We start from the raw sequence: 25,611 nt of genomic DNA, 5'->3' as shown, positions 1-25,611 counted from the left end.
TCTGCCTATAGAGTGCACCCTGTTTGCAGAAGAGCAGCGGCCCCGCCGGGAGGTGGAGAAATTCTGAAGAATCGAGTTGGAGGACGAGAAGTGAGCTCTATCCTGTACCCGTGAGACAGAATGTCTCACACTCAATGGTCATTGACCTATGGCAGCTAAATATCGCCAAGGCGGGAGAGCCTGCTACCGACCGAGGCCGCAAGTCATGAGGAAGCCGCCTTGGAAGCGGGTTTTCAGACTGTCGCTTTTTTGGGCGAGACTGAGCCCGCTAAGAATCTTAGCTCCTCTGATCCTTTTGAGTCCACATTGGACGAGGAAAAATGGGACCTGCCCGAGCCTCGAAAAGGCCGAAAACCCCGACTGCCTCTTGCTCTGTTGGGGTTTGTTGTGTCCGGGCTGAGGAAAGGATGAATCCTTACCCCTGGACTGTTTGATGGTTACATCCAACGCTCACCAAACAGTCGGTCAGCAGAAAAAGGCAACTGGTTAGGCAACCTTTTTTGGAAGCAGAATCTGCCTTCCATTCACTTAACGAGCAGACCAGGCTCTGCTTAAAAACACGGAGTAGCGGAGGCTACCGCCGCACGGTTCGCAGAGTCCAGGACAACCTGAATCGCGTAAGAAACAAATGCAGACATTTGAGAGGTTAAGGATGCCACCTGCGGCACAGATGTACGTGTAACCGTGTCAATCTGTGTAAGACAAGCTGAAATAGCTTGGAGTGCCCCAAGGGAGAGAATGCCGGAGCCAACGGTGCGCCGACAGCCTCATAGATGGCTTTCGACCAGAGATCCATCTGTCTGTCAGTGGCATCTTTGAGTTTGCAGTTCCATCTCCCACTGCAACTATGGATCTAGCTACAAGCCTGGAGATTGGAGGATGCCGCTCGGGACATTGGGTCCAGTCCTTGACCAAGTCAGGGGACAGGGATAACGTGTATCCTAAGCCGTTTGGAGAAGCGCATATCTGGATAAGCGTGGTGTTCCTGGACTGCCTCTCTGAAGGCAGAGTGGTCCAGAAAAATACGTGAAGCTGACTCCTCCACTGGAGGAGCTGTGAGAAATAACCCACATTCTATAGATGGACGCTATAAGATTATTTACTATGGCGTCACAATCAGGTGTATCCAGATTGAGAGCGGTCTCAGGATCAGAATCCTGAGCCGCTACTTCCGCCTCATTACACAGCGAGTCCTTCTGTTAGGACCCTGATGAAACCGAGGCCGCTCATAGCGAGCCCACTTAGGCTGTCTGGGACTGACGTCCGTGCAGAGCCGTGACTCTGGGATGCGTGTGACATTCCCGGAGCTGTTAGTTATTCACACTGAGGGGGGCCATGGATCAATGATTCAACAGTGCCCATATTGTGAGAGACATGTCCGGACTGCTAGGCTTCTAGTATCATAGCCATAGTCTCAGAAAAACTGTCAGTAAATACTGCAGACACCGTCCTCATCCCCTGGCCATTAGTGCATACAGTGGGAGTCTATGTACCTGCCGGCCGTATAGCCGTACATGCTGTACCAGCTGTATAGAAAAACATGTGGTTCTGCACCTTTGTTTTACACAGAGAATATGCTGATAACTCCTCCGCATAATCCAGGAGGGTATATACAACGTGCGACCAAACAGTGCAATGTATATAGTACAAGCATATCTATAAGTGCACTTCTGCACTAGTGGGGTTAGCACCACAGGTGCTGCTTAACGCCTGTTACAGCGATTGTGTGACTATCAGAATGCCAGGGTCTTCCACACTTGTCTCTGTATCGTACAGAAACTGACACTAATGGCTGCCGGTGTCCTTGTAGAGAAGGAAGCCGTGGGCGTGCCTGAGAAAGTGCGGGAATCCGGATTCACAGTGCACACAGTGAGAGGGGTGGAGTATGCAAAACATACTCCAGCTCTCAGCTCTGCTCTATGCAGCGTCACGCCCCTACCCTGACTGTCAGGGCTGTGGGCGGTAACGAAGGGAGACTAGGCCCAGAAGCCGGGGACTCGAGTTAACAGCGCGGCCGCCGTAAAAGCGCGGGCCGCGCTGAAGTCCCCGGCGCACCACAAGTGCCAGCCGCGCCGCAGTTCCAGCGGCCGGCGCGACCGATTCATAGAAGTGGCCAGCGTCCCGCCCCTCTCCTGACTGGCAGGTCTGGGGGCGGGAACGAACGGAAGCAGGCCGCAAAAGCCGGGGACTCTAGTTATCAGCGCGGCCGCCGTAAAAGCGCGGGCCGCGCTGAAGTCCCCGGCGCACCACAAGTGCCAGCCGCGCCGCTGCCAGCGGCCGGCGCGACCGATTCCTGGAAGTGGCCAGCGTCCCGCCCCTCTCCTGACTGGCAGGTCTGGGGGCGGGAACGAACGGAAGCAGGCCGCAAAAGCCGGGGACTCTAGTTATCAGCGCGGCCGCCGTAAAAGCGCAGGCCGCGCTGAAGTCCCCGGCGCACTACAAGTGCCAGCCGCGCCGCAGTCCCAGCGGCCGGCGCGACCAATTCCCATAAGTGAGCCTGCTTCAGCAAAGCTGAATGAGGCCATGGCACAGGCGCCGCAGCGCTGATGTCCCCCGGCGCACTACAACACCCAGCATGCTGCGGTGTGAGCGCCAAATGCACGGGGACACAGAGTACCTTGAGGAAGCAGGGCCATGTCCCTGATGTACTCCGCTCCATCCAGCATCTTCTCCAGGGGCTGTAGATGGAGCACGGTCTCAGTGCCTGGAGACCGGTAAATCCCACTTCACCCAGAGCCCTGTAAAAAGGGATGGGGAAGGAATCAGCATGTGGGCTCCTGCCGCCGTACCCGCAATGGGTACCTCAACCTTACAAACACCTCCGACATACAGTGGGGTGAGAAGGGAGCATGCTGGGGACACTATATGTGTCCTCTTTTCTTCCATCCGACATAGTCAGCAGCTGCTGCTGACTAAAAAGTGGAGCTATGCGTGGATGTGTTGCCTCCTTCGCACAAAGCACAAAACTGGTGAGCCAGTGATCCCACTGGGGGTGTATAGCCAGAAGGGGAGGGGCCTTACACTTTTAAGTGTAATACTTTGTGTGGCCTCCAGAGGCAATAGCTATACACCCAATTGTCTGGGTCTCCCAATGGAGCGACAAAGAAATAGCCCAAATAAAGAGTATACCAAGTTCAAAATATTTTATTTCCAATAACATATATAATAATTAGTTAAAAGTATATAGTAGAATTCTACCTAAAGTGCAGGGATGTACAAATAGAACAATCCAGTATATGCATTGCACATCACAAAATACTAAAAAAAATAGGACAGGAGGTCATAATAAAAACAGCAGGGTAAAGAATTAATCCATAATAGATTATTTTTACAATACCTGTAATTCAGTGTGACAGGAGCTGCTCTTTCTGCTCCCACTCCAATCTGGGATGTTACATCACACATCAGGGGGTGTGGCCTGCTCCATGTTAATAACAGCCAGCCCCCTGGTAATAGCAGATTCTCTGCTGTCGGAGAACAGGGAGCATGGCCACACCAACACTACGCTGCATCTTCTTGGACAGTAGCAGCTACTATAAGGGAGCTGGCTGTTACTAACAGCATGGAGCCAGTCACACCCCCTGATGTAACATCCCAGATGCGAGGGGAAGCAGAAAGAGCAGCTCCTGTCACAATGAATTAAATTTATTGTAAGGATAATAGAACTGCACTGGACATCTCAGCTTTATAGATATGAGGGAACGGACCATGGACGAATATTTTTATGTCCCTGGAGTATCCCTTTAATCCCCATGTTATTTTGACAGGCTACTACTTATCGATAAGGAATTTTTTTTACTAAAAAAAAAAGACAGAGCATTTTGTGATGTGCAATGCATATGTGGGAGCATTCTATATGTCCATCCCTGCATTTTAGGTAGCATTCTGCACTGTATTCTTTAATTACTATTTAATTTACATATGTCATCGGAAATAAAATATCTTAAGCGTAATATACTCTTTGTTTGAGCTATTTTATACCATTTGGTTAGTTATGTCTAGTACATTATAAAAATTTAGCTCTATTATTTCAGTGTATATATGTCCATAGTATGTGTGTGTGCGCGCAATATTTATTCGAGTTTTGCTCTATTATTTCAGTGTATATATGTCTAGAGCATGTGTGTTTAATATTACTGTATTTTTCGGACTATGAGACGCACTTTTTTCCCCCAAATGTTGGAGGAAAGTGGGGGGTGCGTCTTAGTCTAAATGTAGGGCATGGCTGCGGGGAATGAGGGTGCTGCGGTGGAGCAGGTCATCGGCGGCATGCGCAGGCTGTAGCAGCGCCTGTCGTGACTATGTGGGCCCGCTCATTTCATATGCATGCATCCTCCCGCCCATCATCTCTCAGCGCTGAAGCCGTTGCTGACAGGTGGGTGGGATGATGGGCGGGGGATACGCGCATAATTAGCAGCAGAACCCACGTGATCATCCCCGGCAACTACAGCCTGGAGTGATCATGTGCAGCTATATTCACTGCCCCCCGCATATCATCAGCAGCGCGGGGGGCAGTGAATAAGTACGGTATACTCACTGTTCCCTGCAGCATCGCGATGTCCTCCTGTCTGCCGGCCCTCTGATCTGTGTAGAGAGCGTTGAGCACAGCGATGTAGTCATCCCTGTGGGCACTCTGCACACACATCAGCAGGCCGGCAGATAGGAGGACATTGCGATGCTGCAGGGACTGGCGACCGGCTCCCACACAGGTCAGCGGCGCTGCTGCTGGAACAGACAGGAAGACGAGCGATGCTGCTGGAGCGAGGACCGGGGAGAATAAACGTTTATTTTTGTGTAAGTCAGGATGCAGGACGTATACCAGGACGGGGGTATATAGCAGGATGAGGGACATATATGCAAGGATGGGGATCATATACAAGGCAGGAGGATCATTACCAGGATAGGGTACCTTAGTAGAGAATTTGGTGACATTACCCCCCCCATAAGTGTTTTCCTCCTCTAAAACCAGGGTGCGGCTTATGGTCCGGAGCGTCTTATAGTCCGAAAAATACGGTATAAACACACATATTATTTATATATATAATATATCTATATATATCTATCTATATCTATATATCTATCTATATATATATATATATATAAAAATCGCACACATATATACACTCACACATACATTGCCACTACATTTTGTAGATTATATTTCTTCTATTTATATAGTTTTTCTTACAAATCTGTCTTTTTGCAAATGTGTATCAAGTAACCAAAGTGATAGGATTCATGATGCATCTGTGTCTTTCCGAATGCCTGTAACTGGACAGAATGAGGCCACCGTGACGTGTATAGCAGTTCATTTCAACCATCAAAATGCAATAAGAAAAAAGGCACAGTCCGTGAATTTGTCAAAGGCAGAGCATTAACGTCATCTCTATCTTATTCTACCAGTTTATTTCGCCACTGGCTTCTCCCATTTTATGTCAAGTTTATTTTTAATGTTTTAATCCCTCACCACCGGCACGATCTCTGCTTGTGGTCAGCAAGTGAAGCATTCTTACTAAAATTCAGAAAAATAAATTCCAAAAGTATAAAGTTATCCACCTGATGCTGAGTCAGAGGATTCCTAAAAAGAATAAGATTTTGTTGATAAATCTTAAGATTTTTTTTTAATAAATGTATGTATTTTTGTCTACCATGCATTTTTTGCCAGTGTTTTAGCTCGGTTTGGCTTCAGCTCATTGCAAAAAAATGTAAGCTTTATTTACAAGTGACTTCAATGGCAAATTAAATGTTCTTACTACTGCTGAAAAAAAAATATAAAATCTTCAGAGCAGACCATAAATCAGGAAAAAGGTTAACACAAAGACCAGCGTATTACAGGGGGCGCACGGCTTCCTTTTGTGATGCTTTAACACTCCATTAATTTTGCAGTTTCCTTTACCCGCTGGACATTGACATTGGGTTACAGACACAGATGCTTCCTCAAGGAAACTGCTGCCAGGTCTGAGCTCTAGCAATTCATGGAGAGGAAACAAAAGACTGATGTGCCTAAATTACGTAATGATATGCTAAAAAGGCACCTCTTTATGCAGTCTATTCTTCACTGTACACCATTCCTGCTGATCTGTCTGCAATACCTTAGCAATGCTGATTTACTCGTATTGTGAGGCACCGTTATATAAGAGAGAAAACAAAAAGATGTGCCTTGTGGCTGCAAAATCCTCCTTAGGTCGTAATTCCAAATGTTAGCATGTTGGAAATTCTTTCAGTGATTTTTGATCTTTCTGACGTTTTAATGGGCATCTCATAATTAATGCAAAGCTACTGCTTTGATGTGGATTCCATACAGGCATTAAATTGTTGTGAAATGGAATTTTACAGAAGACATTTTAGTAGTGATGTTACTTGTACATTGTTTCTAGAACTTGCAATCATGTTTTAAAAGTCGTAAAGGGTTACTCTCGGGTTATGGAATTGGCAGGCAGCATGAAAATCGGCAAACTGGCAGTTGACGTGCATTTTCTATCTGCTGTCATTCTCCTGCTAAGAGATCTTTTGTCTTACTACTAGCTTACAGCTGGTTGTTAAGGAGATCGACCACTACAGCCTGGCTGATTATGGCAACAATTATATTCTAGGCTGAGAATTTAAAGGCAACCAGTCACCTGATACAGTTGCCCACTGGTTGTATGATCACAGCCAGGTATGCTCCACATGATATGCTACAGCGTTTAACATAAAAAAAACAGAACACACTTAATAGCCGCTAGGGATTGAGCCACAATGTGCACTAGTCATACAGGCGGGTCCCTGGCGACTTCCCCCACCCACTGACAGTGACTGGCATGTGCGTGCATAGGCAAAGACCTATTAGTCTAGGACAGCGGGTGGGAAGAAGCCGCCAGGAACCCACATGTACGATTAGTGCACTGACCACCAAGATCTTGGTCCCAACTCTCCAACCCACTGACAACATCAGCTAACTGCTGTATAGTAATCAGTGCAGCAGAAATAAGCCCCTTGCCAACACTTGTCACTGCTTCCAGGGCAGTTTTCCTAATCACTGCTCTCACTTTCCTGAGCCATGTGCTAGCTCAAAGGCCCAGTTATCGCTATATGCAAAGCTAGGGAAAGCAGTTTATACTCTTTATCAAGGACATTGAAAGATCTTAGTGTCATAAAAGCACATAAGCTCAGCAGAAGGGAAGTGACCAAAACGCTCACTCAAGTAGGAATGCTTACCCTCTCCAGCAACAAGTGAAGAGATCGGAGAGCTGTGTGCTGCTAAAGACACGATCAGAATAACCCTTTAAACTTACCCTTATGAATAGGATTTTATCCCCTAACCGATAGCGACCTTCTGATAAGTATTCAATAGAGAATCTGTGTGAGCAATTGCAGGGAGGATCTTGAGCAATGTGGGTCACCTGTAAAGAGAATGCAATTAAAAAAAAAATGAAGAAAATTAACAATTTTCTGTTTTTCTATTACGGCAACTATTGAACAAATGTTTAACAAGCAGTAGAGCATATAGGAGATGAAGTCAAGAGATTTCCCCTAGGTATTTTTGATTGACTTTACAATAAATTATTCACTCAACTGATTATCAAATTTAGTCTATTTTTTTTCCATACATTCTTCTAACCCTCGCAGCAATTTTTAACTTCTTTATGACATAATCACAGGACTAAAAGCAGAAAAGTCTCTTATGGTGCTGTAGCAAAAGAGGTTTACAATTTGCAAGACAAATCAGGGACAGTTCAGCGCGGGTTTTGATAAAACATTGGACTGACAGCACCTACTGACATGGAAAATATTACTTAGGAATGCTGGGATCTGATGTAATGTTTGACTTTCCGCACATTTAACCCACACAAAAATAAAATTTGCAAAGTAAGTGGCAGCAGAACGCCAAGTAACAAGCCTCCTTCTGTTTACAGCAAGGAACCAAAGCGTGAATACGGATTCTGGCGACAACATGTGGTAGGAAATGAGGTGAGCATGTTTAGTCACTACTCATCATTAGTGCTACAATTATATCAAGCTAGACTATGTAGTATCTTACGGCCTCATGGAGCTCATGGTGACAGCAGGATTTCTCAATAGTAGTGGGAGCTAGAGGTCCAGACTCCATTAACATGGTTTCTTCAAGTTCAATCTCCTTTTCAAGCTTTACAAGGACAGGAGGTTCCACTCCATATCTTAAAAAAAAATATACCGTATTTTTCGCTTTATAAGACGCACTTTTGTTCCCCCAAATTTTGGGGGAAAGTAGGGGGTGCGTCTTATAATCCGAATATACGGGGGGGGGTGTATATATATATATATATACACACACTACAGAGTCCAGGGGAGGTGCGGGCAGCTCTGGAGCTCTGCTGGGGGACTTATAAAAGCTGGGAGCAGAAGCCTTTGATCTCCTGCACCCGCTCATATAATATGCACAGCTGCTGTCCACCACCATGGTGCTGAAAGTGCACCGCGGCGATAGGCTGGGGCAGCAGTGTATATTATATCTGCCTGCCCCTTCTTTGATTGCACATGCCCCCTCCCCCGTGTTAGCTATGTCCCCTATGCTGCTGCAAACAGTAAAATAATAAACTTTTTACTCACCTCCTCCAGCGTGTCTGCCCGGCCTCCCTCCTGCTGCTATGATAAGGCACAAGAGATTTCACTCTGCCGTGCCGATCACATGACCGGCCGAGAACCAGGAAATGCAGGAGGCTGGAGATCAACCCCGAGGAGGGGACACAGACAGGACAATGCTGGAGAAGGTAAGGAAAGTTTATTTTCCTAAAAGCAGCAGCATGGGGCGATATATAACACAGGGAGCTGTGTGCCAGCAATAGTGGGCCATGTGCCGCTACATGGGGCCGTGTGCCGCCACATGGGGCCATGTGCCAGCAATAGTGGGCCGTGTGCCGCCACATGGGGCCATGTGCCAGCAATAGTGGGCCGTGTGCAGCCACATGGGGCCGTGTGCCGCCACATGGGGCCGTGTGCCGCCACATGGGGCAGTGTGCCGCCACATGGGGCCGGGTGCCGCCACATGGGGCCATGTGCCAGCAATAGTGGGCTGTGTGCAGCCACATGGGGCCATGTGCCGCCACATGGGGCCATGTGCCAGCAATAGTGGGCTGTGTGCAGCTACATGGGGCCGTGTGCCACCACATGGGGCCATGTGCCGCCACATGGGGCCATGTGCCAGCAATAGTGGGCTGTGTGCAGCCACATGGGGCCGTGTGCAGCCACATGGGGCCGTGTGCCGCCACATGGGGCCGTGTGCCGCCACATGGGGCCGTGTGCCGCCACATGGGGCCATGTGCCAGCAATAGTGGGCTGTGTGCAGCCACATGGGGCCGTGTGCCGCCACATGGGGCCATGTGTCAGCAATAGTGGGCTGTGTGCAGCCACATGGGGCCGTGTGCAGCCACATGGGGCCATGTGCCAGCAATAGTGGGCCGTGTGCAGCCACATGAGGCCATGTGCCAGCAATAGTGGGCTGTGTGCAGCCACATGGGGCCGTGTGCAGCCACATGGGGCCATGTGCCAGCAATAGTGGGCCGTGTGCAGCCACATGAGGCCATGTGCCAGCAATAGTGGGCCATGTGCTGCCACATGGGGCCATGTGCCAGCAATAGTGGGCCGTGTGCAGCCACATGGGGCCGTGTGCAGCCACATGGGGCCGTGTGCAGCCACATGGGGCCGTGTGCAGCCACATGGGGCCGTGTGCAGCCACATGGGGCCGTGTGCCGCCACAGTGGGCCGTGTGCCGCCACAGTGGGCCGTGTGCCGCCACAGTGGGCCGTGTGCCGCCACAGTGGGCCGTGTGCCAGCCACAGTGGGCCGTGTGCCAGCCACAGTGGGCTGTGTGCCAGCCACAGTGGGCTGTGTGCCAGCCATAGAGGATGTGTGCCAGGCATAGGGGACATGTGGCATCACTGGGCCATATCCAGATTCAGAGGGCTAATTTTAGGATGGGGGGGGCTATGAGGGACATATACCCTATATGATTTGTCAGACGGACACTGGCATTATAAGACGGACCCCATTTATTAAAAAATTCTCTATTCCTTCACCAAATTTGGGGGTGCGTCTTATAATCAGGTGCGTCTTATAAAGCGAAAAATACGGTATATTAATAGAAGGTAGTTTTACATTTCATTGTTAAGGTAATAAAAGGTAAAAAAAAAAATAAATAAAATACCTGGATACGATTCGGCCCACATCAAGGAGGCAGAGACACACTTGTCGAGTGTCTTTATGGAGAACTGGAAAAGAGTTAAGACAGATTTAATCAAAAGTACCATATTTTTTGGTTTATAAGGTACATCGGATTATGAGATGCACCTCAAGGGAAAAAAAAATATTATATTTATATATATATATATATATATATATATATATATATATATATATATATATATATATATATATATATATATATATATATATATATATATATATATATATATATATATATATATAAAGTAAAAGGTGTCCATCTTACAATCTGGTGTTGTCTTACCGGGAGCGGGCAGCAGCGGTGGTGGAGCGGGGTCACAGGAGGTTGAGGCGGTGGTGGAATAGGGCGATGCTGCAGGGGTTGCAGGCGACATACTGGAGCTGCACTGTGCTGGGGCTGCAGGCTAAGGGCGCTGTGCTGAGGCTGCAGGCGCCATCCTGAAAATGTCAGCGGTGCAGACTTCAAATAATGGAGCCCAGAGTCGGCATGTACGCAGATGGAGCTCTCGACTTAAGATATCATCTGCGCACGCGCCGCCTCCGGCCCATTGATCTCCCGGCAGTAGACTTCAGGAAAATGGCACCCGGAGGAGGCACGCGTGCAGATGAGATCTTGAGTCAACAACTCCATTTGCGCACACGCCGACTGACGTCGTTATTTTGAAGTCCACACCGCCAACATTTTCAAGATGGCACCCGCTGCATTGCTCCTGTGACCCCTCACCACCATCACCAGTAAGCAACATTCAGATTATAAGACATACCCTGCCTTTTCCTCCCAATTGTTCTAATCCGAAAAATATGGTAGATTACCACTGAGATCCCAAACATTTTTTACTGCATATAAAAACACAATCACCAATACAAAAAAAAAAAGATGTACTACTATTATCTTGTAGACAGCCATCGCGGGCAGGGTCCTCTCCTCTCCTGTACAAGTCTGTGCCTTGTATTGTTTATGATTATTGTACTCCCCCCCCTCTATGTAAACACCTTTTCACATGTAAAGCGCCATGGAATAAATGGATCTATAATAATAAATCATCTATTATGTGGGGTTGTTTCTCAAAAGAGTTACACGTCAATCAAAATACGATGGGGTCTGACAAAAAGAAAGTCTTGAAAAGGACTATTGAGGCAGAGGAATTTAATTGCAATAGGAGATACATTCCCTCTTATAATGAGCTGCGAAATGTTCTGACAAATGCTACACGGCAGCTGGTAGCCAGTACCTTAAAGGCAGAATTTACTACATGAATGTGGAGGCTGTAATGTGAAGAATGTAAAGCTTTTGTAGAGATCGAGCATCTCCTGACAGTCCCCAAGTATCAATCACAAGATATTATATTTTTAAAAGGATAGTAGATTCAAAATGGCCTCTCACAAAGGAGTCATTTGTTGGAACTTATTTTTAGTTTCTCATCATAAGAATATATACAAAGCCATTATTAATGATCAGAACTGGGTCAAATAAATATTAACACAAGAACATTTAAAATAACATGATCCATGTGCCACACACCAGATAAGTGTGAAAGAAAGACTATGTAAAGGGCTAGGCTCCAGACTTTTTTTTTTTTTGTTATTGAATGTGACCAGGTAACAGTAAAAATAGCCAAAGGTCTAGGAAGATGTAGAATTAGAAACATATTTAGATAGGGTACAGCATTGACTGTAATGAGAGGCTACTTTTTGTCAAATCGTACATAGGCCAGGCTTCCCCAAGAAGTAGCATTAGGGGCCATATGTCACGGGAAATACGGATGGCACAGGGGCTCCTGAGCTGACGCTAAGGCTGGGGACCCTGTGCTGTCCGTTATTCCGACGCTAGACTTGGAGATAATCAGGGTCGAGCCATCAGTGTGTTCCTGTCTCCTGTCGGGCCCTGACCTAATATCCCCCAACCCAGTGCTAGGCAGGACATGAAGAACACCACCACCCACAAGACATGGGGATAAACTGAAGGTTACACCGTAAATAGTCACAGCAGAGAGAAAAGAAAAGAAAGAGAAAAAAAAAAAAAAGACACTGGAGGGAATAAACCAAAGTGGAAGGAGTAAGGCACACCAGGGAGCTATCATACAGCGCAGATAAATGGCTGGTCACCAAATAGAGGATCACCATGACTCTGAGATAACAACAAGCAGAAGCCATCTTCAACGGTCTTCTACTACACTCCCCAGCCTTAGTAGGAGGAGACCAGCTGTGGTAGGAAATCAGTAACCTGGCTTTAAGCACGCTACTCCAACAAGGATTAACACATGCACGGCTGGGAGCTGTGAAACTGAGTCGGCGCCCAGCCGAGCTGAGCACTTAAAAGAGACCAGTTTGCCAGTCGGAATCTGCAATGTGAACAGAGTCAACACAGTACAAGTAATTCGCATGTGTGGATACGGACGGCGCATGACACCATATGAGGTGTTTCACATACATTAGGATACAGTATCCTCCTCTCTATGCGCTGTGTACCCCCATGATCGTGACATTATAGTCATGACAGAACCAAGTCCTCCCCCACAATAATAATAAATTATACAAGTTTGGCATCTATGTATTCTTACTGACCTGTAGAATCATAATTCCAGATATGTTTTACAGCATATTGACCATTGTAAAAACAAAATACAAAACAATTTTCACCTCACTTAGAATTCTTGTCCCCCCATAAAGAAAAGAAAAACAAAACCTCACAAACTTAAAGATGAGCAAACCCCATGTTTGGTTTTCAGCCCAAATACAGACTCCCCCACCCCAAAAAAAACCCAAACCAGTTCAGGTGCTTTACGTATGCTGACCACTTGCGTCAGCATCGCTGTGCTAGGGTACACTCATCGCTCAGCCCAGTGTGAGCCACTTGCAGTGTTTCAACGGCTCACACTGGGGGTAACAGCAGCATGATTTGGTGTGCAACCCCCACCCAATAAAAAAAAAAAAAAAAAAAACCCGTCCACTTTCCCCCGGATGTGTTTTGCTTATGGCTGGCTGCATGCGGGCGGAGATCCGAACTGCCAATTAGTGACGTCCATTGGGGTTCGGGTCAAGTCTGAACCCCTGGTGGGTCGGTTGGGCTGCATCCACCGAAACGAACTTCCACTGGTTCATTCGTCTAATAGCTTTATCAATGAAAATTTAAAAAAAAAAAGTTATGGCAGAAGGGAAGCAAAAAACAAAATTGCCGGTAGAGAGTTGAGAAGAGTGAGAAGAAAAGTCTTCAGTGACTATGAAAGTTTGTCAATCTGGCAGTTAATGATCAAACTGCTCTAAGCTCAGAAGATGGTGCAAACGTGAAACTGGGGGAAACGGATATCATGAATTGGCCCCATACTCTAACTGTTCTCAAATGTAGAATCTTAATACTTCTGTTAAAACATTTTATTGAAAACTCTACATAAACACTTACCCAGACCTTCAGATTCAAAAAGATAGATATCATCCACCCCAATACTCTTACACCAACGAAGAAAGTTAGCTGTGTTGTCTCGAGCAAAGAATGACCCGGGTGGTGCGTCTTTTCTACATGGGACTCTCCTCATGGGCATACCCTGGAAAATAGAGAAGTCATATTAAACAAATATACAAAATATACTCTTCTTAACGGGTTTCTCCAGTATAGATGGCACAGAGATGGCATCTGCCTATTTTTGGTGTATTATCTGCATATTTGTACTGCAACTTTTTTTCTTTACTGATTTATATTTGACAACATTTTAGGGGAAAGTGCTAACCATACATCCTTTTCAGATCTCCAGTACTTTTATATTGCACTATTAGTTGTCATGAAGGTCATATGGGTTGAACCCTAGTCCCATTTTTTGAGTGTATTATGTTTTTATTAGTTTTTTTTTCTAGGTTTACGTGTTTTAAATTTAGGAAGTGCTTTTGTAATTGTCGTTTTTTATCTTCCTACATTTACAGGGGTTGCCTGCTCTATTGTTAGTTCTTAGGCACTCTGTAGTAAAAGTCATACACTTACCACTAGCTCTTCAGCCGTACAGCATTGTCTCATTGTGTGCTGCACAACATGAATTAGCTGGCAGAGATGAACACCATTGTCAAGGTCATCCATAAAGCGCTCCCCTCTAACCTCTACACCTATAAAAACACAATCATTTTGAGAATTTGCAACACATCATGCTACGTGAATAATTCATGAGGCTTAACATATAAGAAAGCAATGATCATCTAATATACAAATAACTCTAGATAGGGTAAAGCCAAAAGCCACACCAATAATTAACTGTTAAGGCCTCATTACACGCAACGACATCGCTAACGAGCTATCGCTGGGGTCACGGAATTCATGACGCACATCCGGCGTCGTTAGCAATGTTGTTGCGTGTGACACCTACGAGCGTCCGCTAACGATCCAAAAAGCGGCAAAAATCATTGATTGTTGACACCTCGCTCCTTTCCCAAATATCGTTGCTCATTTGGGACGCAGGTTGTTCGTCGTTCCTGAGGCAGCACACATCGCTACGTGTGACACCCCGGGAACGACGAACAACAGCGTTCCTGTATCCTCCGGCAACGAGGTGGGAGCGACGTTCATGCGGCTGCTCTTCGCCCCTCCGCTTCTATTGGTGGCCCGCTGCGTGACATCGCTGTGACGCCGCACGAACCGCCCCCTTAAAAAAATGAGTTTGTTTGCCGGCCACAGCGATGTCGTTAGGAAGGTATGTGCGTGTGACGCGTACTAGCGATATTGTTCGCCACGGGCAGCGATTTGCCCGTAACTCACAAACGACGGAGGCGGGTGCGATCTCTAGCGATGTTGGAGCGTGTAAAGGCCCCATTACACGCTATGATATATCTATCGTTATATATCTATCGACATATCGTTATATGTCGTCGGGGTCACGGTTTTCGTGACGCACTTCCGTCTTCGTTAGCGACGTCATTGCGTGTGACACCTACGAGCGACTCCGAACGATCGGAAAACTAGCGAAAACCGTTGATTGTTGACATGTCGTTTATTTTCAAAATATTGTTCATCGCTTCGAACGCAGCAGATATATTGCTACGTTTGACACCCTGCCAACGACGAACATCGTTCGTGCGTTCGTTATCAGCGACGCGGGCGTGTCGTTACGAGCAATGCTCCACGCCTCCTCCGCTAAGGTGTCATGCCAGGGTGTATGCTATGGAAAATTATACGCCTCTGTCATTGCCAGAATCGTTGGGAGGAATGCTGTGTGACGGTGTCCACACGACTGCCTTGGTCAAACAATAGATCGCTGAACGATGTAGCGTCGTTTATGAGATGGGTACGTGTGACCGCTACAAAACGACCTATGAGCAATCTTGGCAAATCGTAGCAACAATCTGGGCACATCGCATCGCTAACGAGATCGCTAGCGATATCATTGCGTGTAAAGCGGCCTTAAAGGTTCTGAAAATGCATTTTCCAACATGAGTCAACAACTCAAACCACTTCAGGAAATTAAAAACTCCCCAAAGGAGGAGCATTTGACTTGCAAAACGTTGTGATCTCTTGACAGCACCAAAAAACAGTCTGTAAACAGCCTAGAAAAGCAAGGGGTTAGTAAATTGTTTCAAGGCACATGACGACTAATTAGGCCAGATGACTTTAAAACATGGATCAATTATTACTTACCTAACAAACTACTTAGCCATATTGCCAGATCTTCCTGCATAGGTACAAGGGAGGCTTCATGGCGAACAGCCAACCACTGATCATACTGAGAAACATCAGACAGACCTGGGCCATGTCTTGGCGTTAGAGGACTTCTTGGACTTAATGGGAGATCCTCTCCGAACCAAACCTTAACAAATACATTAAAAAGGGTTGGTTCCCAAAGGATTACATATTTATCACATCACCACTAAAGCCACTATACTGTATTCTAAATATTATAGAAAAGTAGATTTCCATGTATCAAACCAGACCACATCATCATGACATGAACATTGGATCATGACCTGGTATCATTAATATCAACCAAAAAAACTATACATAAATATAAAGAATAACAGTAGATTTATGTACACAACTATTCATATATCCTTACAAAAAGTACTATATCACACATCTGAAAATTAATAAAGAAGGGAATTTTGTTTACTTACCGTAAATTCCTTTTCTTCTAGTTCCTATTGGGAGACCCAGACAATTGGGTGTATAGCTTCTGCCTCCGGAGGCCACACAAAGTATTACACTTTAAAAAGTGTAACCCCTCCCCTCTGCCTATACACCCTCCCGTGCATCACGGGCTCCTCAGTTTTGGTGCAAAAGCAGGAAGGAGGAAAACTTATAAAATTGGTCTAAGGTAAATGCAGTCCGAAGGATGTTCGGAGAACTGAAAACCATGAACCAAAAGAAGAATTCAACATGAACAACATGTGTACACAAAAAAACAACCAGCCCGAAGGGCACAGGGGCGGGTGCTGGGTCTCCCAATAGGAGCTAGAAGAAAAGGAATTTACGGTAAGTAAACAAAATTCCCTTCTTCTTTGTCGCTCCATTGGGAGACCCAGACAATTGGGACGTCCAAAAGCAGTCCCTGGGTGGGTAAAAGAATACCTCGATAAAAAGAGCCGAAACGACCCCCTCTTACAGGTGGGCAACCGCCGCCTGAAGGACTCGCCTACCTAGACTGGCGTCTGCCGAAGCATAGGTATGCACCTGATAGTGTTTCGTGAAAGTGTGCAGACTAGACCAGGTAGCTGCCTGACACACCTGCTGAGCCGTAGCCCGGTGCCGCAATGCCCAGGACGCACCGACGGCTCTGGTAGAATGGGCTTTCAGCCCTGAAGGAAGCGGAAGCCCAGAAGAACGGTAGGCTTCAAGAATCGGTTCCTTGATCCACCGAGCCAAGGTTGACTTGGAAGCCTGCGAACCCTTACGCTGGCCAGTGACAAGGACAAAGAGCGCATCTGAACGACACAGGGGCGCCGTGCGAGACACGTAGAGACGGAGTGCTCTCACTAGATCTAAGGAGTGCAAATCCTTTTCACATTGGTGAATTGGATTAGGGCAAAATGAAGGTAAGGAGATATCCTGATTGAGATGAAAAGGAGATACCACCTTAGGGAGAAATTCCGGGACAGGACGCAGAACCACCTTATCCTGGTGAAAGACCAGGAAGGGGGCTTTGCATGACAGCGCTGCAAGCTCCGACACTCTTCGGAGTGATGTAACTGCCACTAGAAATGCCACCTTCTGCGAAAGACGTGATAAAGAGACATCCCGCAGCGGCTCGAAAGGTGGTTTCTGAAGAGCCGTTAGCACCCTGTTAAGGTCCCAGGGTTCCAGCGAACGCTTGTAAGGTGGGACTATGTGGCAAACTCCCTGCAGGAACGTGCGGACCTGCGGAAGCCTGGCTAGGCGCTTTTGAAAAAATACGGAGAGCGCCGATACTTGCCCCTTGAGAGAGCCGAGTGACAAACCCTTGTCCATTCCGGATTGAAGGAATGAAAGAAAAGTGGGTAAGGCAAACGGCCATGGAGTAAAACCATTATCAGAGCACCAGGATAAGAAGATCTGCCAAGACCTGTAATAGATCTTGGCGGACGTTGGTTTCCTGGCCTGTCTCATGGTGGCAATGACATCCTGAGATAGCCCTGAAGACGCTAGGAGCCAGGACTCAATGGCCACACAGTCAGGTTGAGGGCCACAGAATTCAGATGGAAAAACGGCCCTTGTGACAGCAAGTCTGGGCGGTCTGGAAGCGCCCACGGTTGACCCACCGTGAGATGCCACAGATCCGGGTACCACGACCGCCTCGGCCAATCTGGAGCGACGAGAATGGCGCGACGGCAGTCGGACCTGATCTTGCGTAACACTCTGGGCAGCATCGCCAGAGGAGGAAACACATAAGGCAGTCGAAACTGCGACCAATCCTGAACTAATGCGTCCGCCGCCAGAGCTCTGTGATCTTGAGACTGGGCCATGAATGCCGGGACTTTGTTGTTGTGCCGTGACGCCATGAGGTCGACGTCCGGCGTTCCCCAGCGGCGACAGATCTCTCGAAACACGTCTGGGTGAAGAGACCATTCCCCCGCGTCCATGCCCTGACGACTGAGAAAATCTGCTTCCCAGTTTTCTACGCCCGGGATGTGAACTGCAGAGATCGTGGAAGCTGTGGCTTCCACCCACTGCAGAATCCGCCTGACTTCCTGGAAGGCATGACGACTGCGCGTGCCGCCCTGGTGGTTGATGTATGCGACGGCAGTGGCGTTGTCCGACTGGATACGGATCTGCCTGCCCTCCAGCCACCGCTGGAAAGCCAATAGGGCTAGATACACTGCCCTTATCTCCAGAACATTGATCTGAAGGGAAGACTATCGGAGTCCAGGTTCCCTGAGCCCTGTGGTGGAGAAAAACCGCTCCCCACCCTGACAGGCTCGCGTCCGTGGTGACCACAGCCCAGGTTGGGGGTAGGAAGGATTTTCCTTGCGATAGAGAATTGGGAAGGAGCCACCACTGAAGAGACGTCTTGGTTGCAAGGGAAAGAGACGTTCCTGTCGAGGGAAGTCGACCTCCTGTCCCATTTGCGGAGAATGTCCCATTGGAGTGGCCGCAGATGGAATTGCGCGAACGGCACTGCCTCCATCGCTGCCACCATCTTCCCCAGGAAGTGCATGCGGCGCCTCAAGGGGTGTGACTGACCCCGAAGAAGAGATTGCACCCCTGCCTGCAGAGAAAGCTGTTTGTCCAGCGGTAGCTTGACTACCGCTGACTGTGTATGAAACTCCATCCCGAGGTAAGTCAGTGATTGGGTCGGTGTCAACTTGGATTTTAGGAAGTTGATGATCCACCCGAACTGCTGGAGAGTCGCCAGAGCGACGGTAAGGCTGTGTTGACACGCCACCCGAGAAGGGGCCCTGACTAGGAGATCGTCTAAGTAAGGAATCACCGAGTGGCCCTGAGAGTGTAGGACCGCCACAACGGATGCCATGACTTTGGTGAACACCCGTGGGGCAGTCGCCAGGCCGAAAGGCAATGCCACGAACTGAAGGTGTTCGTCCCCGATGGCGAAACGCAAGAAGCGTTGATGTTCGGGTGCGATCGGCACATGGAGATAAGCATCCTTGATGTCGATCGATGCTAGGAAGTCTCCTTGTGACATCGAGGCGATGACCGAGCGGAGAGATTCCATCCGAAACCGTCTGGTGCTCACATGTCTGTTGAGTAGTTTGAGGTCCAGAACGGGACGGAACGATCCGTCCTTCTTTGGCACCACGAACAAGTTGGAGTAAAAGCCGCGACCACGTTCCTGAGGGGGAACGGGGATCACAACTCCTTCTGTCTTCAGAGCGTCCACTGCCTGAAAAAGTGCGTCGGCCCGAGCGGGGGGCGGAGAGGTTCTGAAGAAACGAGTCGGAGGACGAGAGCTGAACTCTATCCTGTAACCGTGAGACAGAATGTCTCTCACCCATCGGTCTTGAACATGTGGCCACCAGGCGTCGCAAAAGCGGGAGAGCCTGCCACCGACCGAGGATGCGGTTCGGGGATGCCGAGAGTCATGAGGAGGCCGCCTTGGAGGCAGTGCCTCCGGCGGCCTTTTGGGGGCGTGACTTAGACCGCCACGCATAGGAGTTCCTCTGGCATTTCTCCGGCCTGCTGGATGAAGAGGATTGGGGCTTGGCGGAGGGACGAAAGGACCGAAACCTCGATTGTATTTTTCGTTGCTGAGGTCTCTTAGGTTTGGACTGGGGTAAGGAGGAGTCCTTTCCCTTGGATTCCTTAATAATCTCATCCAATCGTTCGCCAAACAATCGGTCGCCAGAAAACGGCAAACCGGTTAAGAACCTCTTGGAGGCCGAGTCTGCCTTCCATTCGCGCAGCCACATGGCCCTGCGGACTGCCACAGAATTAGCGGATGCCACCGCTGTACGGCTAGCAGAGTCTAGGACTGCGTTCATGGCGTAGGAAGAAAAAGCTGACGCCTGAGAAGTCAAAGACGCAACCTGCGGAGCAGAATTACATGTGACCGCATTAATCTCAGCCAGACAAGCTGAGATAGCTTGGAGTGCCCACACGGCTGCAAAGGCCGGGGCAAAAGACGCGCCCGTGGCTTCATAGATGGATTTCACCAGGAGCTCTATCTGCCTGTCAGTGGCATCTTTTAGCGATGAGCCATCTGCAACCGATACCACAGATCTAGCCGCCAGCCTAGAAACTGGAGGATCCACCTTGGGACATTGAGCCCAACCCTTAACTACGTCAGAGGGGAAGGGGTAACATGTGTCAGTAAGGCGCTTAGTAAAGCGCTTGTCCGGAACCGCTCTGGGTTTCTGGACAGCATCTCTGAAGTTAGAGTGATCGAAAAACGCACTCCGTGTACGTTTTGGGAACCGAAACTGGTGTTTCTCCTGCTGAGAAGCCGACTCCTCTACAGGTGGAGGTGGGGGAGAGAGATCTAACACCTGGTTGATGGACGAGATAAGATCATTTACTAAGGCGTCCCCTTCAGGTGTATCAAGATTGAGGGCGACGTCAGGGTCAGAGCCCTGAGCTGCGACGTCCACCTCGTCCTCCAGCAAGTCCTCAAGCTGGGAACCCGAGCAGCGTGAAGAAGTCGGGGAAGACTCCCAGCGCGGCCGCTTAGCCTGTCTAGGACTGTGGTCCGGGCAGGAGTCCTCCACGTGAGACCTAGGGCCCACCCTGGGAGCGCGCTGCGGCGCGGACCGAGAGGGGCCTGGAGGCGACGATCCAACAGGGGCCGGGGCCTGTGTAAGGACCGGTCTGGACTGCAAAGCTTCTAGCAGCTTGGCAGACCATTTGTCCATAGACTGAGCCATGGATTGTGAAAGTGACTCAGAGTTTCTCAGCAAAAGAGGCGAACTCTGTCCCTGCCGCCTGGACAGGGGGAGCAGGGGGGTCTACATGAGCCGAGGGGCCCACTAGTGACCGAGGCTCCGGCTGAGCAAGCGAAACAGGGGTCGAGCATTGCTCACAGTGAGGGTAGGTGGAACCCGCAGGTAACAAAGCCCCACAAGAGGTACAGGCCGCAAAAAAACCCTGTGCCTTAGCACCTTTGCTCCTTGTGGACGACATGCTGTTGTCTCCTAGGAGAGTGATCACTGAGGGTATATGGGAAAGGGTATACAGCCCGACCGAACAGAAATATATATATATAAATACGTATCTATTCCGGCACCCTAGGGGGACCAGCACCGGGTGACCGGTGTGGCTTACCGACCGCTAAAAAGCGGAGTGTGTGTCCTCCAGATTCCCTGCCTTAGGTCTCCCAGAGCTGCAGAGCTCTTTCCTGATAATCCTCCACCGGCAGAATGCCAAAAAAATGGCTGCCGGAGCTCTCAGGGGAGGAGTGGAGCCGTGGGCGGCGCTAGGAAAGTGCGGGAATCTGGGGTCCCCACAGTGATCAGTGAGGGGGGAGGAAACATACAGGATGCTCCGGCCCTCACATCCGACGTCAGGTCGGCAGTCCCGCCCTTACCCCTGACAGGCAGGCCCGGGGGCGGGATTTTTGCTACTAGGCCGCGATGAAGCCGGGGACTAAATTTAAGACCGCGGCCGACAAGCAGGCGCGGTCGTCGCGGAAGTCCGCCGGTCTTCTCAAATCAGCAGCTGCTGCAGCGTCCGGGAAGAAGGCGCTCCCTGCACAGTCCCCATGGGGACACAGAGTACCTTAGAGATGCAGGGCCCGGTCCCTGAGGATGAATAGACTCCTGTCCGGCAGATTCCCACAGGGGCTGCGGAGGGAGCACGGTCCCAGTAAATGGATGACCGGTCAGGATCCCACTTCTCCCAGAGCCGCTAAGGGATGGTGAAGGAGACGGCATGAGGCTCCGGCCTTTGTACCCGCAATGGGTACCTCAACCTTAACAGCACCGCCGACGTAGTGGGGTGAGAAGGGAACATGCCGGGGGCCCCGTGAGGGCCCTCTTTTCTTCCAACCGATATAACTAATATGAGAATGCATGAGTGGATGTGTGCCTCCTTCCACACAAAGCATAAAACTGAGGAGCCCGTGATGCACGGGAGGGTGTATAGGCAGAGGGGAGGGGTTACACTTTTTAAAGTGTAATACTTTGTGTGGCCTCCGGAGGCAGAAGCTATACACCCAATTGTCTGGGTCTCCCAATGGAGCGACAAAGAAAATATAATTTTGCTGATAAATATTACAATAGTACATCATAATATTTTATTCAAGATTAAACTATTGGTTTTGTATTTCCTTGAATTTGTTTTAACGGACATATGTACAAGAGGCTACTGATAAGTCTTTGGCTTTACCCAGAAAGAAACGAGATAGGATAATGAAAGTTTACATTTATTCCACATACTCGCCACTGATGTCAACACACTTCTTACATCGGTATTCCAAGTTCTGTAAGCCTAGCAAAAAGAAGGATTTCGGTTGTGCCTCAAACCAGGCATCCGTAGCAGCCATGGCATCAGAAATGGTGTGAAATTTGGTACCCTTGAGGGGTTTCTTCAGGTTTGGAAACAGATGATAGTTGGAGGGAACTAGATCTGGTGAATAAGGTGGGTGGTCAACCAGCTGGGAAACCAGCTCTGCCAGTTTTGCCTTAGTCGCTTGTGCAGTGTGAGCAGAGGCGTTGTCTTGCAGGAACAAGATTTTTCGACAGCTTAGTGCCCTTTGGCCTTCAGAGCTGCCTTCAATTGGTCCAAAAGTTTAATGTAATACCTTGCATTGATGGTGGAACCCTTTTGAAGGAAGTCCACTAGCAGCATGCGCTCCTTATCCCAGAACACAGACACCATCACCTTACTGGCTGATTTTTGCACCCTGAACTTCTTTGGATGAGGAGAACCACTGTGCCTCCACTCTTGACTGTTCCTTGTTTTCAGGGTCATACAAATAAATCCAGATCTCATCCATAGTGACCAGTCGATCCAGGAAGTTCTTATCAGTCCGGAAATGCTGACAAATGGACTGGGAAGTTTTCCCTTGCGTGCTTCTCTGATCTGTTGTCAAACATTTGAGGACTCACTTTGCAGATAGCTTCCTCATGTCCAAATGTTCATGGATGATGACAAACACGTTCACGGGAAATCCCCATGATGTCTGCTATTGCTTTAGCTGAAATTCGTCGATTCTCCAGTATGAGGTTGTGCACAGCATCAAAGATCTCTGGAACAACAACCACTCTCGGTCGTCCAGGAATTTCCTCATCATTAGTGCTGAAGTGGCCAGTTTTAAATTTGGCAACCCAGTTCTTTATTGTAGAATATGAAGGGCATTGATCCACCAATGTCTCCGACATATCACCGTGAATATCCTTTGCGGAGTTTCATTGCAGAAACAAGAATGTTATCACCCCTCTGCTCTCAGTTGCTGTGAATTTCGCATTAGACTCCGCCATTTTGTTTTCCCGCGTACGTAGAATAGTGTTGCCATAAGCAACAAACACAACATTTTGAAAACATATATTAGACACATAAGGCTTTCATGTGATGTAACATTCTTTGCCATAGAAACAAAAAAAGATCACAAAGCCAAAGACTTCTCAGCAGCCTCTCATAGAAGTATCAAATGGTAGTTATGCAGATCATATATTATAAAAATAAATAAATGTACAACAGCAAGGGAAGCACAGTTTACCCATATGAATTAATTACAATAAATAAGACAATAATCTGCAGTATGCATACATGATAACGCATCACATCATGCGCTCCACTGTGGAACACAAATGTGACCATTTACGGTGCGCATGTGACGGTATAAATAAGTTTAACACCCGGAGCGCCAGTATTAAAAGTACATTAGAAGGAAAGGAAGATACTGAAGCGTAAATTCTTAAAAAAAATGAAACAAGATACAAGAAGTGTATATATAGAGAAAAAGTGAGTGAATTGTGAACTAGGTGAGCACTTAAAGGGAGTAACTGCCTTCCATATGTCATCAACTTCATGATTAGCTAGTGGGGAGTAAAAAGGAGGACTTATGTCACATCCCCTAGCATCCCCTTGAGAAAGAAGCAGGCGAAACGCGCTTCGAGGCATGCCCATTCATATGATTTTTGGGTAAATAATATGCATAGTGTAGATTATTGTATCTTTATTTATTGTGGTCAATTCATAAGCGTAAACCATGTGCTTCCCTTTGCTGTTGTACATTCATTTATGCTCGGTATTTATAAAGAGCAGTTGGATACATGAACGGGCGTTACTCGAGTACCCGAGTATAATAGAAGTCAATAGGGAACTCAATCATTTTTCTGGGAACTCTTCTGAAACATGCTCAAGTCCCCCATTGACTTCCAGTATACTCGGGTACTCAAGCTGCGCCCATCCATGCATCCAACTGCTCTTTACAAGTACAGAGCACCTGAGCATGGCAGTGTGCACTCATCACTAACAGCAATCTAATATATTTGGTGAGCTTTACACACAAGAATTAAAAGTAATGGTTAGGCAAACAGAAACCACTATTTCCATTATATGAAGGAGGTAGGGAGGTGTAAATTGAAAGTAATAGTTGTAAGATTGGGATATTTACCTGAACAGCTGGAATCATATTTCTCGTCAGATTATGCTCAGTTTCTAAAAAGGATACAAAAAAATCCAAATGTGTTTACTTGCAATGGAAATAAACTCTAGCTATCAATCAGTTCCATATACAGGACCCCTGGTGCTTCAGGTAGTTATTCCAAGGGAGCAGCCAACTATGACCATGCTGGAAATCTCTGCAAATGGAGTCCAGAAGTGGAGAAATTTCAGCATTGAAGATGGTGTTCACTTGGAATAAAACCTGAATTTAGATTACTTCTACAAGCACCAGGGAATTCATATTGTTTTATATAGAAGGCTTTAATAGGCAGATTTGTCACAGTAGAAGGAAAGAAGCAATGTCGGCTCTCTTAGGCTATGTGCGCACGCTGCGGATGTACCGCGGATTTGTCACAGAAAATTTATCTAACATTTCTGCAGTCATTCCCCAGCAAAACCTATGAGTATAAAAAAAATGCTGTGCGCACACTGCGTTTTTTATACCTGCGGATTTAACCGCGGAATTTCCACTGTGGAATTAATGTGCATGTCACTTCTTTTCCGCAGGTACCTGCGGTTTTTGCTATAGATAATGGTAAATATCCGCAGGGACCAATCTGCAGAAAAACCGTGGCATATCCGCACCAAACCACGGCAAGACCGCATGCGGATTTCGTTGCGGTTTTGGTCCGTTTTTTTTTACCGCAGGTGCGGGATTCTTTCAGAGGGTATGGATTGAAAAAAAGTCAATTTCTAGTGCGCACAAAGCCTTAGAATGTATTCCATAATTTAAAAAAAAAAAAAAAAAAACAAAAAAAACACACAATAGAGTTTTCTGACACTTGACCTATCCCAAGACTTAAGGCCCTGTTACACGCTACGATTTATCTGACGATATGTCGTCGGGGTCACGGTTTTCGTGAAACACTTCTGTCGTTAGCGACGTTGTTGCGTGTGACACCTAC

The 25,611-nt window shown here is 47.7% G+C and overlaps 1 protein-coding gene across 1 annotated transcript in view; it reads right to left on the bottom strand.

Moving 5' to 3' along the window:
* Window positions 1–25,611, bottom strand: part of GAS2L3 (growth arrest specific 2 like 3) — a 61,910-nt gene that overhangs the window by 9,667 nt on the left and 26,632 nt on the right. The window contains exons 3-9 of the mRNA XM_075344685.1: window positions 24,657–24,700; window positions 15,815–15,983; window positions 14,174–14,292; window positions 13,601–13,742; window positions 10,163–10,226; window positions 8,021–8,156; window positions 7,275–7,382 (exon numbers count right to left, since the gene is read on the bottom strand). Of these exons, the coding sequence (XP_075200800.1) occupies window positions 7,275–7,382; window positions 8,021–8,156; window positions 10,163–10,226; window positions 13,601–13,742; window positions 14,174–14,292; window positions 15,815–15,983; window positions 24,657–24,674 (756 nt within the window). The 5' untranslated portion in view covers window positions 24,675–24,700. The remainder of the gene's footprint in view (window positions 1–7,274; window positions 7,383–8,020; window positions 8,157–10,162; window positions 10,227–13,600; window positions 13,743–14,173; window positions 14,293–15,814; window positions 15,984–24,656; window positions 24,701–25,611) is intronic.

This window comes from Anomaloglossus baeobatrachus, chromosome 4 (genome assembly GCF_048569485.1).
Source record: "Anomaloglossus baeobatrachus isolate aAnoBae1 chromosome 4, aAnoBae1.hap1, whole genome shotgun sequence".
NCBI classification, from domain to species: Eukaryota; Metazoa; Chordata; class Amphibia; order Anura; family Aromobatidae; genus Anomaloglossus; species Anomaloglossus baeobatrachus.
Note: the sequence above shows the minus strand (reverse complement) of the source record. Positions and strands in the feature narration are given on the sequence as shown.